General features: G+C 42.7%; 1 protein-coding gene across 4 annotated transcripts in view; it reads left to right on the top strand.

The window, feature by feature from the left end:
• The window catches only part of RUFY2 (RUN and FYVE domain containing 2), a 60283-nt gene that overhangs the window by 26979 nt on the left and 18328 nt on the right, over positions 1 to 14976 (top strand). For all 4 annotated transcript variants that reach the window (XM_070752127.1, XM_070752128.1, XM_070752129.1 and 1 more), the window contains exons 7-12: positions 1916 to 1981; positions 5567 to 5636; positions 8427 to 8528; positions 11289 to 11405; positions 11945 to 12112; positions 13630 to 13727. In XM_070752127.1, coding sequence (XP_070608228.1) covers positions 1916 to 1981; positions 5567 to 5636; positions 8427 to 8528; positions 11289 to 11405; positions 11945 to 12112; positions 13630 to 13727 — 621 coding nt within the window. The remainder of the gene's footprint in view (positions 1 to 1915; positions 1982 to 5566; positions 5637 to 8426; positions 8529 to 11288; positions 11406 to 11944; positions 12113 to 13629; positions 13728 to 14976) is intronic.

Below are 14976 nucleotides of genomic sequence, written 5' to 3'. Positions count from 1 at the left end.
TGAAGGCATCTCCTCAAACTCAAAGCCTGTATCCTGCCGCCCGGTTTACCCAGGACACGAGCGGCGAAGTGACTTGGAGGAATGGAAAGTCCAAATCGCCCGGTTTCAGTGGGGTTTCCCCCGTTGCCCAGGGATTCCTTCGCCCCGAACGGAGGTGGCTGTGGCTCACTTCGCCGCTCGTGTCCTGGGTAAACCGGGGCGGCAGGATACAGGCTTTGAGTTTGAGGAGATGCCTTCATCCGAGGCGGAAGTGGCCTCACTCCGGCTCCAAGCGTGGGGCATTGGGAGGGCCTCGCCGTCCCCTGGCTGGAGAAGAGCTCCTCTCCCCACGATCTGGGACGGCTTGGCCGTCATCAAGTTAGTGCGCGGCGGTCCTGATGGCGGGCAGGTGAACGGGCGAGCAGCAAACGGCGACCGGGGGGAGGGTAGCCGGAGCGCCGGCCAGGCGGGGGGCGGGCGAGGCGAGGGCTGCGGGGCGTGCCGTGCTCCAAGTTGCCGCGCTGCCTTTGTAAACCTGCCGTGGGAGCGGGCGGCTTGGCCTCGCTGCGGCAGCGGCGGCTTTGCGGGTCCTCGCTGGCGGCCTCGCCGGTCGGAGGAGGCTGCGGGGCTTTCTAAAGGGAGGAAGAACTTGCTATCGAGCCTGCTAATGAAATCCAACCGGCGGAGGGTCTGAAATTCCACCCGAGGGGAAATGGGGGAAAAAAGCCCAGCCGGGGGAGCGCGGCGCCAGGCATTGTTCTTCGGACCCCTCCCGCAGCCTGGAGAGGGAAAGGGCCGCTGCGGGTTGGATTTCATTAGCAGGCTCGATAGCAAGTTCGATAGCGGCGGGCGAACGGGGCGAGCGGTGGGCGAACGAGACGAGCGGCAAACGGCGGGCGGGCATCAGCGAGGATCCGAGGCGGCGGGGAAGACCCAGGGAACGTTCCTTCAGCCGCCCAACTCGCTGCTGCCGCGCTAACCGAGCAGATCAGCTGTTGGGCGGCTGAAGGAACTTTCCCTTGGTCTTCCCCACCGCCCACACGCAAACTTCACCATCTGCGCATGTGCGGCCATGAAAAAATGGCCGCACATGCGCAGATGGTGTTTTTTACTTCCGCACCGCTATATCGCGACAAATCGAGTTTCGCGAGGGGTCTTGGAACGGAACCCTCGCGAAACTCGAGGGTTCACTGTATTTGTGTGTGTGTCTGTGTGTATTTTCATCTGTGTTTCCTTTTACTACATTCTCTAGGAGTCGGAGAAAATAATAGTAATAACATTTTAGTCTACTATGAAAAAAGTTTTAAAAAGCCACAAATTTCATGGAACAAAAAAAAAAAACCAACATTGTTTAATGAAAGGAGATTGTTTAATTCAGAAATGCAGAACAGATGTATAGAGTCATCCTATCAGTATCTAACACAAATCTGAAGAAATGGATAATCAAAGTCATATGTAAATCCTTAAAGGAGAGATGGGCAACTATGGACCCTTTAAAGACCTGTGGACTTCACCATCGAGATTTTCTGAGTTAGCCATAGCTCCCTTATGACCTGCAGACATGCTGGCTCTGGAATTCTGGGAATTAAAGTCCACAAATCGTGAAGGGGTCATAGCTGCCCATCCTAGCCTTAGAGCTATGTTCCATTTCCAATTTTTGAGAAAAATCAAATAACCCTTTTTTTAACAGACTCCAAGTCTGCTGATGGTGGTTATCTTGTTAGTACTAGTGCTAATTACACAGAAAGTTATAAATTTCAAGCCAAGTCAAGAAATTCAGGTATTGTTTTTTAATTTATGGAGAATATTTATTAAGACAACATATTCTCGGAATACTAAATATAAATTTTTCATATGCAGTTCTCGACACTCAGATCTCAGATCAGATGTCTAATCAAACGTTAAATATTCAAAACTGAAACTAAATTTCTTTTAGAAATGATCATGTTGCTGCAATATTGGATCAGAAGAATTATGTTGAAGAGTTAAACCGGCAATTGAAGTAAGTATAAGTTGTCTTGGGGACTGGTGTCTTCTCTTTTAAAAACAATTACTTTGATAATTATCAGGTGTCCTAGTATTTATTGAATAATGAATAGAAAAAAGATAAATTGGGAAGGACTGTGAAATGCACTTTGAATCCAGGGATGGGCAGGCGTTAAAAATCAAGATGGTGGCTACAACCACAAGATCAAAGCCTGCCCCTTTTTCAAGTCCATTGCATACCTGGTCACATTTTGTGTTTGTGTGGTCTCCTGGCAATTACCTGGATTAGTCCCTGCAGTTTTCCTTGGCAAGTTTTTTCAGAAGAGATTTGCTTTTGCCCCCTCCCTCCCTCCCACTAAGAAAGAGAGGCTGGCCCAAAGTCTTCCATTTCAGGGGTCTCCTACCTTGGCAATTATAAGACTTAGAGCAAAGCTGGCTGAGGAACTCTGGGATTTGAAGTCGAAGTTGAAATCCACAAGTCTTAAAGTTGCCGAGGTTGGAGACCCTGTTCCAGCTGGCTTCATGCTTAAACTCAAGGTCTCCTGCTTTCCAGCTAGCTACCTTGCAGTCACAATCATTCCCTTGAGTTTTAATCCCCACCCTGATAGATCTCAGTCAGAAATATCTTAGAGTAGTTTACATTAAAAATGTGGTTATATTTCTAATCTGGGATTCTAAAAGGAATGTATTGGCTATTATATCAAGGAGTTAATATTGCCATGATAGTTCCCTTTTAATATCTTACTCTTATCAAGTAGACTAACAGCACAATCCTGATGCTATTGATTTAGGAGTAAGGCTAATACTGAACAGATGGCATTTGGTTCTGCATGTACTTTCCATAGGACATCTGTTAAATGAATAAGTAAAATATATTTCTTTAAAGCAGTGGTTCTTGACCTGGGGGTCGGGACCCCTTTGGGGGTCGAATGACTGTTTCACAGGGGTCGCCTAAGACCATGGGAAAAAGACAAATTTCCCATGATGTTAGGAACTAAAGCTTCTATTCTGGCCCCTTGGAACATATTTTTACAATCTGTCCAATCAAGTGTTTACAGTGGGGGTGTCCCTCTGACCTTCCTGCCAATCAGATTAAAGCTCTGTTGGGAGAATTAGCACTTGACTTATGGTTGGGGTCACCACAACTTGAAGAGCTGTATTAAGGGATCGCAACATTAGAAAGGTTGAGAACCACTGCTTTAAAATATTAAAGGTATATTTAAAAGACTTGTGTATCTTTCCAAATAATATGACATGGCCGTTTAAAGTTGTTGTTTATGCGTGTTGGGCATTATGTTGTCAAACAGAAGCAATGCCCCCAGTTCAGATCTCACTTCAGACTTACTCACTGCAGTAAGTGTGGATTATAAAAAGCGTAAGGGCTATGTCAGTGGTACAACTTTGTGCTCAGGTAATATGAACTTTCTTGCATTCTTTAAGAGAACCCATCAAGAAGGTCAATAGTAATATTAGGAGAAAAAATTAAATATAACAATCATAGAGAGTTGTAAGAGTTGTAAGTCATTGAAGCTGTAGGTTGAAGCACCCATGAGACTGGACCCGACTTTTCAACTGGTTTTATAGTGCTTATTAATTGTTATCTGATGCTTATTAATTATTAAATGAATTGCATGGTCGTTAAGCAAATTCATTTATCAGAATGAGTAGTTTCTTGCTGGAAACTGGCAAAAAATACTGCAAATTACTGTTTGACTGGAATACAAGGTTTTACACTTAGGTGGGGGAAAAAAGTACAGATTAGGCAAAATCTGGCTCAAAAACAGTAACTTTGAGAGGGACCTTGAAGTCTTAGTGGACAATCACTTAAACATGAGCCAGTAGTGTGTGTGGCAGCATCCATAAAGGCCAATACAATTCTTGGTTGTATGAACAAAGGTACAGAATCAAAATTATGTCACGTATTAGTACTGCTTTCTAAAGCCTTACTTAGTAAGGCTACACCTGGAACGCTGCATCCAATTTTGCTCACCACATTACAAAAAAGACGTTGAGACTTTTAAGTGCAAAGAAGGGCAACTAAGATGATTAAAGGCCTGGAGACTAAAACCTATGAGGAAGGGTTGCAGGATTTTGGTTTGGTTAGTCTAAAGGAGAAAAGAAGAACTAGGGGTGACATAATAGCAGTACTCCAGTATTTGAGAGGTTGCCACAAAGAACAGTAGATCAACTGATTTTCCAGAGCACCAGAGGGGAGGACAAGAAGCAATGAATGAAAACTAATCAAGAAGAGAAGCAACCTGGAACTAAGGAGAACTTTCTTAACAGTGAGGACAATTAATTAGTGGAATAGCTTTCTCTCAAAAGTTGTGGGTGCTTCATCATGAAAGTTTTTAAGAAGACACTGGACAGACTGGACCTAGAAACTTGTCCGGACTGGTTTAGGGTCTCCTGCTTGAGCAGGGGGTTGGACTAGAAGACCTCCAATGTCCCTTCCAGCTCTAGTCTGATTCTGAATGCTGACACTGGTTGTAAATGTAAGTTCATTGCCAAATGCATAAAGTGCAATTTTATGTGACTGTGGGCCGTCAAATGTATTATAATGGCAGGAAGTGCTTTACAGGCCGTAGCGGATCCTTTCCAAGGCCATCATTATTTTCAGTGATCATTAAAACAATCCGTCATAAGTGGAGAACTACCTGCATAATATCCTTTTGGATAACAGCAGCCATCTTTGGCTGATGTCAAAAAGCTATGCTGGATCTGACCTTTTTGATTTTAAGAAGAGTGACCATTGGGATACAGTGATCCCTCGATTTTCGCGATCTCGATCTTCGCGAAACGCTATATCGCGATTTTTCCCACCCGATGACGTCACTCTCTTCCTTTCTCATCTTTCTTTCTCTCTCTCTTTCTCTATCTTGCTTCTTTCTCTCTCACACGCTCTTCCTCCCTCTCTCATCTCTTTCTTTCCTTCTCTCTCTTTCTCTATCTCTCCCCCTCTTGCTCTCGAGCGGCGGGCGGCGGGGCGAGCGGCGGGCGGGCAGCAGCGAGGAGCCAAAGATCGGGGTTTCCCCTTTGCGTGGGTGGCGGGGAAGACCCAGGGAAGGTTTCTTCGGCTGCCCAGCAGCTGATCTGCTCGGCAGCGCCGCAGCAGCGAGGAGCCGAAGATCGGGGTTTCCCCTTTGCGTGGGCGGCGGGGAAACCCCGATCTTCGGCTCCTCGCTGCTGCGGCGCTGCCGAGCAGATCAGCTGCTGGGCGGCCGAAGAAACCTTCCCTGGGTCTTCCCCGCCGCCCACGCAAACTCCACCATCTGCGCATGCGCGGCCATGGAAAAAGGGCGTGCATGCGCAGATGGTGTTTTTACTTCCGCACCACTATATCGCGAAAAATCGAGTATCGCGAGGGGTCTTGGAACGTAACCCTCGCGATACTCGAGGGATCACTGTATATCTATAAGCTAGATATAAAAGTATATTAAAAATACTGATAGTATATTTTGAGAGTGTTATCAGGAAGTGTCTTCTGTTGCATTTGTTGCTGGATACCAAGCTGCTGCTCGGAGGTTTTGTAAATCAGTTTGTACGATTGCATAATTGTAGAAATAATTCTGATATATATATATATTTTTATCATTTCCAGTAGTACGGTCTGCAGCCTCCATACCCGCGTTGATTCACTAGAGAAATCAAACACTAAATTAATCGAAGAGGTATTGTCTTTCAGCAATATATACAGTATATATATATATACTTTAATTTCATTAATATGTTGAAATGAGCAGTCTTTATTTGAATTTGGGGTTTATTTTAGTTTGGGATTTGTTTTGATTTGTTTCAGCCAAGACGTTTTCCTGGGCCAAGAGGCGCCTCTGTGTCAAAGAACACCTGAGCTGGATGGTGGCCTAATATCTTGGATGTTCTCCTTTTTTGCTCAGTTGCAGTTAGCTATGAAATCCTAGTCCAGTGATGGCGAACCTTTTATTCCTCAGGTGCAAAAAAAGCGTGGCTGGAATACAAGGTTTACACTTAGGTAGGGAGTGCACATGAACGAGTGCCCCCATCCATAATTCAAAGCCTGGGGAGGGCAAAAACAGCTTCTCCACCAGAGGTCCTCTGGAGGCCGGAAACACCTTGTTTACCAACTTTTGGTGGGTGCAGTAGGCTCGTGTTTTGCCCTCCCCTGACTCCGAAGACTTCCGTGGAGCTGGGGAAGGCTTAAAACGTCCTCCCCATCCCTCTGGAGGCTCTCTGGAACCAAAAACGCCCTCCCAGAGCCTCTGTGTGAGCCAAAAATCATCTGGCCATCACACACACACATTTATTTATTCATTCATTCATTCATTCATTCATTCATTCATTCAATTTTTATGCTGCCCTTCTCCTTAGACTCAGGGCGGCTTACAGTATGTTAGCAATAACACTTTTTTAACAGAGCTAGGCTATTGCCCCCACAATCCGGGTCCTCATTTGACCCACCTCGGAAGGATGGAAGGCTGAGTCAACCTTGAGCCGGTGACGAGATTTGAACCGCTGACCTTCAGATCTACAAGTCAGCTTCAGTGGCCTGCAGTACAGCACTCTACCTGCTGCGCCACCCCGGCTCGGAACTGAGCGAGGGCAACGGCTCGTGTGCCAGCAGACATGGCTCCGCGTGCCACCTGTGGCACCAGTACCATAGGTTCGCCATCACTGTCCTAGTCCATCTGCACAAACCTGCTTTTTTTTTTTGGCCATATAAACATGAGCATCTGCAAGGGTGCCCAAAATGTCAAGATGGCCATGGCCATGACACGGAAATCTTGCCAGAGCTGTTTTGACCGTTTTGAGCCCAGACAACCTGAAAAATGGACCTAAAATGTGTATGAAAGCCGTATGGATGGAGAATCCAGATCCGGTCACCCATAGAACGGTCTCTCAGCAGCTGGAAAGAACAATTCTCTGTAGCTGCTGAGAGTATTGTGTACAACTGTGGTGAGGTATTAATTCTGATTTGTATATGCGTGTGTGTGGGTGTGTATAAATTCCTTTGCAATTATGGAAATTGCTAACTACAGGAATCCTTGCGGCAAGCTCTTTCACCACAACCCTTCCTGGTAGATGGCCTTTTACAAGTGCTCAAAACTCATGGCATTCTGCATATTAAACATTCCATGTTGTTGTTAGCTGCGAAGTCATGTCCGACCCACAGTGACCCCATAGATAACGTTCCTCTAGGACTTCCTGTTCTCCACCATCCTCTGGAGTCCATTTAAGGTCATGACACTGCTTCAGTGACTCCATCCAGCCACCTCATTCTCTGTCGTCCCCTTCTTCTTTTGCCCTCAATCTTTCCCAGCATTTGGCTCTTCTCCAGTGAGTCCTTCCTTCTTATTAGAAACATAGAAACATAGAAGACTGACGGCAGAAGAAGACCTCATGGTCCATCTAGTCTGCCCTTATACTATTTCCTGTATTTTATCTTACAATGGATATATGTTTATCCCAGGCATGTTTAAATTCAGTTACGGTGGATTTACCAACCACGTCTGCTGGAAGTTTGTTCCAAGGATCTACTACTCTTTCAGTAAAATAATATTTTCTCATGTTGCCTTTGATCATTCCCCCAACTAACTTCAGATTGTGTCCCCTTGTTCTTGTGTTCACTTTCCTATTAAAAACACTTCCCTCCTGAACCTTATTTAACCCTTTAACATATTTAAATGTTTCGATCATGTCCCCCCCTTTTCCTTTTGTCCTCCAGACTATACAGATTGAGTTCATTAAGTCTTTCCTGATACGTTTTATGCTTAAGACCTTCCACCATTCTTGTAGCCCGTCTTTGGACCCGTTCAATTTTGTCAATATCTTTTTGTAGGTGAGGTCTCCAGACCTGAACACAGTATTCCAAATGTGGTCTCACCAGCGCTCTATATAAGGGGATCACAATGTCCCTCTTCCTGCTTGTTATACCTCTAGCTATGCAGCCAAGCATCCTACTTGCTTTTCCTACCGCCCGACCACACTGCTCACCCATTTTGAGACTGTCAGAAATCACTACCCAAAGTATTGAGTTTCATCTTCAGGATCTGGCCTTCTAAAGGGCAGTCAGGGTTGATCTCCTCTAGGACAGACCGGTTTGATTGCCTTGCTGTCCAAGGGACTCACAGGTTCAACGGCCTCAATTCTTTGGCGCTCAGCCTTCCGTACGGTCCAACTTTCACAGCCATACATTGCAACTGGGGAAATGATTTCTTAGTTATTATTAACGTTGGATTTTAATTGAGATTAATATTTTCAGTGGAAAATTTTGGATTTCTGCTGCATGTCAACTGCCATGAGTCCTTGTTTATTGGCAACAGAAAATGCCGAATGAATAAGCCCTAGATAGGTATCCTGAAGTAGTGCAGTGATGTGATTAGGACACTGGTGTTTTTATGTAGCATTTTGGGTCTGGACTTGTTTTTTTGCTGTTTGAAAGCTTTTGGATTTTAAAGTTTTTTTGCATTCTATCTATCTTTTAGTTGGCTATAGCTAAAAACAACATAATTAAACTACAAGAAGAAAACCATCACTTAAGAAGTGAAAACACACTCATTTTAATGAAAACACAACATCATCTGGAGGTATGATATTTTAAAATAATTCATGATTTGTATGTCAGAATTTACCATTTTTAATGTAATTTTCTATTAAAATACAGTATAATATTTAAACTACTGAGCGGGGGTGGCGCAACAGGTAGAGTGCTGTACTGCAGGCCACTGAAGCTGACTGTAGATCTGTAGGTCAGCGGTTCAAATCTTATCACCGGCTCAAGGTTGACTCAGCCTTCCATCCTTCCGAGGTGGGTAAAACGAGGACCCAGATTGTGGGGGCAATAGGCTGGCTCTGTTAAGAAGTGCTGTTGCTAACATGTTGTAAGCCACCCTGAGTCTAAGGAGAAGGGCGGCATAAAAATCGAATAAATAAAATAAATAAATAAAATAAATACAATTTTATGTACTTCAAGACTCTAGGTAGCAGCTTCAGGAGGATATTTATGGACGATCACTTGTAAATGTACAATTCCACGAAGAGGCATTTAATTCATTGCCAAATATATTTACATCCCGTTGTCACAATAGTCAGGATATAAGAGGAAAAACATTTTTTAAAGCTGAGTTATTGTAGTGGGATTCAAAAATTTTCACTACTGGTTCTGTGGGCGTGGCTTAGGCATGGTGTGGCTTGGTGGGCGTGGCAGGAGAAGGATACTGCAAAATTTCCATTTCCTCCCCATACCGGGGGAAGGATACTGCAAAACCCCATTCCTCCCAATCAGCTGAGACTCAGGAGGCAGAGAATAGAGGGGGCAGGGCCAGTCAGAGGTGGTATTTACCAGTTCTCCGAACTACTCAAAATTTCCGCTACCGGTTCTCCAGGATTAGTCAGAACCTGCTGGATCCCACCTCTGCCCTGTGAGATTAGAAAGATTTTGTAAGCAGAGAAGAAAAGCATCTAGAAAGACAAAGTAATCACCCACAAAATATTCAGAGAGGGAGTCTTTTAAAAGTCAGCAGGATGACTTGAGTTTGAAGAAAAGAACTGAAAAATGGTGAAACAGCTGAAATGTGGGATAAAAATAGACCTTACAAAGTAGGACAGGCAAATAAAACTGACATGGAACTGAGACAAAAGACAGTGGGAATACCACTTGCTATTTTAGTAGGCCAGTTTCACAAATGGCCTATTCCAAGACCAGAACAGCAGATCAGAAGAGGAATAGCCTGTGGCCTTTCACATGTAAATCCAATAAATAAATAAATAAAATAATATGTATAAGTGGAGTCAGTAAAAGAATTAAAGTGGAATTTCGGGAACAACAGTGATAATTCTATCATGTTGTGATATCATTAGAGTAAATAGGGTGAAAACTTTTGCCTTATATTTGATAAAGGGTTATAATACTGCAAGGCTTGAGGCACATGTTTCTACCTCTTAAATTTTTGCAATGTTCTCCGCAAAAAAGAAGTGGCCCAAATTTTGCTCATCTATTCTACTGGTGCATGGGAAATGTGGAGGCATGATGTTCCAGACTCATGATGTGCCTCCCTGAGTCGTTGGAGAAGGGCGGCATATAAATCCAATAAATAAATAAATAAATAAATAAATAAATAAATGATGGACACTACACATTGAATTAATGAGGCCTGGTTAAATTTTGCATACCTCAAGTTATGGCTGGGGTTTTGGAAGAAGAATCTGTTGCCGATCCCCATTTTTGAAAGCATAAACGTTCACTTGGTGTTCTTCAGAACTTTTCATTGGCTTATCGAATATGAAGTTTTCATAACAGCATTATCATAAGGAACATTTTATGAGCAACAAATATGGCAGATTTATACATATTACATACTTTTAAAATGGGTGCCCTGCTTGTAGCTTATGTATCAGTGATGGTGAATCTTTTAGACAACGAATGCCCACATGGAAAGGTGCAGATGCCACCCACACATGCGTCAACATGCATAAATTTGTACATATGTTGACATGCATATGCTGAAATGCGCACATGCGCAGCAGAGACCTGAAGACCAGTTGGCCAGTGGGAAGAGGGGCATCCCAACACCGGCAGGTAAAATCTTTTTCTTTTATGAGTTTCTGTTTCGTCGTTTTCGGGGAAACACAAGCTCACTAAAGAAATGCCACGGAAATCTGATCTGGGGCAACGATGCGCGTGCCAGCAGAGAGGGGCTCTGCGTGCCACCTCTGCCATGGGTTCACCATCATGGTTACATTTGATTTAAATCATTTTTGACACATGGCATAGCTCCCCATAATACCCTTTCATTGTCCCAAGCTCATCACAAACGTGAAGAAACTTAGGAGGTGTTCTTGCTGCCTAGATTATGTATCTTTCACACCTTTGCAATATGCAAGATATGTATGGTGGGTTTTTTAGCTGTTGGTTGTTCATTGGGGGTTTTAATTGTTTTGTACTGTTTTATATTGTATTGTATTCTATTTGGCTGTGAGCTGCCCAGAGTCCTCTGGGAGTGGGGTAGCATGTAAGCCTAAGTAAGTAAGTAAGTAAGTAAGTAAGTAAGTAAGTAAGTAAGTAAGTAAGTAAGTAAGTAAGTAAGTAAGTAAGTAAAAATAAATAAAATAAAATAAAATAAATAAAATAAATAAATAAATAAAATTAAATTAAATTAAATTAAATTAAATTAAATAAATAACTTTTAAGAGTTGTGGATTTCAACTCCCAGAATCCTCATTCAGCATGCTTGGCTGGGGAGTTCCAGTAGCTGAATCCACAAATCTTAAAACGGGCAAGGTTGGGCATATCTGCTCTAGGAAGAGGACGTTTTTAAGTACAATCATTTTCCTTATTTTCTTTGTAGATGAATAAAGTAGACGCTGAAGCAGAACTTCAGACCTATAAACATTCCCGACAAAGCCTGGATGAAATGTACAATGAAGCGCATAGACAGCTTCGAGAAGAATCACAGTTGAGACAAGTGAGTGGATGTTATATAAATTGTGATAGGTTGGTTGTGCATATTCCTTGCAGTTTCTTACAGGTAGTTCTTGACTTACTACTGGTGATTGTTCAGATACTACTGACCTAAAAAGGGGACTTACAACTCAGATTTAAAGTTTTGACAGCTGAGCCTCCATGGGCACATGACTGAACTTGGCAACACGATTGTATATATAGCTATTCGCAGTATCCTGCAGTTATGTGACTGTATTTTTAGGACACGCTTTCAGCAAAACTGACCATAACAAACAACTGGTTCAGATCATGACTTAATGACCATGATGATTTTCTTAATAAGTATTGCAAGAAAGTTGACTGACCCATTTTACGACTGTTATGACATATGACTGCAATAGGCAGGCTCAATCACAGTTACATTGCAAGGACAGCCTGTACCTAGGTGGTCGCATGCAGCTGTCAATCATCAGTAATGCTGCTTTTGCTAGAACTGTTCAATCTAAAATTAAGCACAAGGTTTCGGGAAGATGTTGGGTTGTTTGTTTTTATCTTTTATAGGATATAGAGAATGAATTGATGGTCCAGGTTGGTATGAAGCATGAGATAGAACTTGCGATGAAGTTATTGGAGAAAGACATACATGAAAAGCAAGACACTCTCATAAATTTGCGGCAACAGCTGGAGGAAGTCAAAGTGATAAATACAGAAATGTATCAAAAACTGCAGGTAGTTCATTATTTATATTTTGAAACCAAAATACATAAGTGTAATGCAGTGGTGTCTAGTGGTGTTTGGGGGTTTGATTCCGGTGGCTGATCAGCTTCTGCATGTAGGGCTAAGGATGGGAATCCTTTCTTAAACGCCTTAGCTTTCTTAAAATACTTTCCTGTGTAGTTGGAACAGGAAAAGAAAAAAAACCAAATCCAGGAGCATAAAAAAATGAGGTGGCAGAAGCTATCCAGACTGCATTTCCCTCTCCTTGTTCCTTCAGGTTCAGGAACTTTGTCAGACCAGAGCAAACTAACCGAAATCTAGCCACAGCTACAGGCCCTGTGTATATACTGCTCAAAAAAATAAAGGGAGCACTCAAATAACACATCCTAGATCTGAATGAATGAAATATTCTCATTGAATACTTTGTTCTGTACAAATTTGAATGTGCACTTGATTGTCCATCAGTGTTGCTTCCTAAGTGGACAGTTTGATTTCCCAGAAGTTTGATTTAGAACGGAGTTGCCAATTCCAAATATCCCAAAGATGCTTTTTCAAGAGGCCACTTGGACTTTCTAATTTTTCTTCGAAGACATTTCGTTTCTCTTCCGAGAAGCTTCTTCCGTTCTGAAGAACTGAAGACGCTTCATGGATGAGAAGTGAAAGAAAAACAAGGAAGTCCAGTTGCCTCTTGAAAAAGCACCTTTGGGACAACCATCACCTGGATGACTGAGAATCTCCAGTCAAACTCAAGGCCCGAGGGCCAGATACTTACATCTGACCCATGGGGCTGCCCTGGAAACCGTGAAGGACCAGCCCATGGTGCTTCTGCCAGCGAAAACAGATGCCTGAACTTCATTTTCAGCTGCCATGGCCTCCTGCAACCCTCTGCCAGTGGAAACGGAGCTCCGCGACCTCAGGAGCCTGTTTTTGCTGGCAGGGTGCTTGGGCCACCATAGGCGCCCCTAACAGGAATGATGTCAAACTGGCCACGCCCACCCCTAGCCCCCACCCATCCGGAGATCAAATACAATCCTAAGGTAGTCCTCAAAGAAATTAGGTTTGATACCCCTTCCATAGATAGTTCCAAATATGTTAGTTAAAGAAGGACCTCTATACTCTCTCTTCCAGAAAGACTAAAGGAAAATTAAAAAGCACTGGTCCATGGCCTCTCTATTCACACACGTTGATACTGCATGTCTTGAAGGCAATTTTTTATTTTTATTTTTGCCATCTGATTGGATATAGATTTGATTCTGGCATCAGTGACATTTCCCCCTCTTCTTTGTCCTTCCACGTCACAGCTGAATAAGTATGTTTGGAACTGAAAAACTTGTAGTAGTTTTGCAGGACTGGGGTTGTCCTGATGAATGCTGGAGTTATTATTGGAGCAGCTGGAGCCGCTGCTGGTACTTTTAGCAGAGATTTCAGCAATCAGAGTTGGTTCAGAGAGAAGAGAGCAGCAGTAGAAGAAAGGAAAGCTATTCTGCATGATAATTACCACACTGTAATAGAATAATATCTAATAATAGTTTTCAGATGAAGCCATGAAAGAAAAGAATGAAATAATTGGTCGTCTGGAGGATAAAACTAGTGAGATTACCGCAACTATGAAGCACCTGGAACAAAGGTACGACATCACAGTCTTTAAAAAAAATTTCCTACCCATTTTCTGTTGCCCATGTTTAGTGCAAGAGAAACCCTGGGCTTATAACTTCCTCCCATGTGCAAACCTTGGTAAATTTTAATTGTATTTTTATATACAGTGTTCCCTCGATTTTCGCGGGTTCGAACTTTGCGAAAAGTCTATACCACGGTTTTTCAAAAACATTAATTAAAAAATACTTTGCAGTTTTCCCCCCTATACCACGGTTTTTCCTGCCCAATGACGTCATATATCATCACCAAACTTTCGTCCACCTTTAATAAATATTTTTTTAAATAAACTTTAATAAAGAAACATGGTGAGTAATAATCTAAATGGTTGCTAAGGGAATGGGAAATTGCAATTTAGGGGTTTAAAGTGTTAAGGGAAGGTTTATGATACTGTTCATAGCCAAAAATAGTGTATTTACTTCCGCATCTCTACTTTGCGGAAATTCAACTTTCGCGGGCGGTCTCGGAACGCATCCCCCGCAAAAATCGAGGGAACACTGTAATCACCATTAATTAATGCCCAGATTCATAATCCATAGCTTGAGATCTTGTTAAAAAAAACACTATCTTTACTTCATATGCATTGACAAACTTAGTGTCTGCAAAAAAATCAAAATAAACATTTCAAAAGTCTGTCTGGCTCACTTAGGATGATGGTGACAGGAGGAAAAGCAGAAATTCGGTTTGATCCAGCTTACATTACAACTTAAGATGTAACATGGCACAGACCATGGCTTAGCGCTACATGCTAGTTTGGCAGGTTATAGACCCAGTTACCTTCATATTAAGCCAAAAGGACATAACTTGCTCTTCACTTTAAATACTGTACATGTTCATGCAAGAGCTGGGGTGGCGCAGCAGGTAGAGTGCTGTATTGCAGGCCACTGAAGCTGACTGTAGATCTGAAGGTCAGTGGTTCAAATCTCAGCACTGGCTCAAGGTTGACTCAGCCTTCCATCCTTCCGAGGTGGGTAAAATGAGGACCTGGATTGTGGGGGCAATATGCTGGCTCTGTTAAGAAGTGCTATTGCTAACATGTTGTAAGCCGCCCTGAGTCTAAGGAGAAGGGCGGCATAAAAATCAAACAAAAAACAAACAAACAAACAAACAAAATTAAAATAAAATAAAATAAAATAAAATTAAATAAAATAAATAAAAATAGCTAGAATTCAAACTTATCTGCTTTCACCTACTTCTGTAAATACAGAATATACCTCCCCGAG

Source organism: Erythrolamprus reginae, chromosome 5, assembly GCF_031021105.1.
Source record: "Erythrolamprus reginae isolate rEryReg1 chromosome 5, rEryReg1.hap1, whole genome shotgun sequence".
Classification (NCBI taxonomy): domain Eukaryota; kingdom Metazoa; phylum Chordata; class Lepidosauria; order Squamata; family Dipsadidae; genus Erythrolamprus; species Erythrolamprus reginae.
Note: the sequence above shows the minus strand (reverse complement) of the source record. Positions and strands in the feature narration are given on the sequence as shown.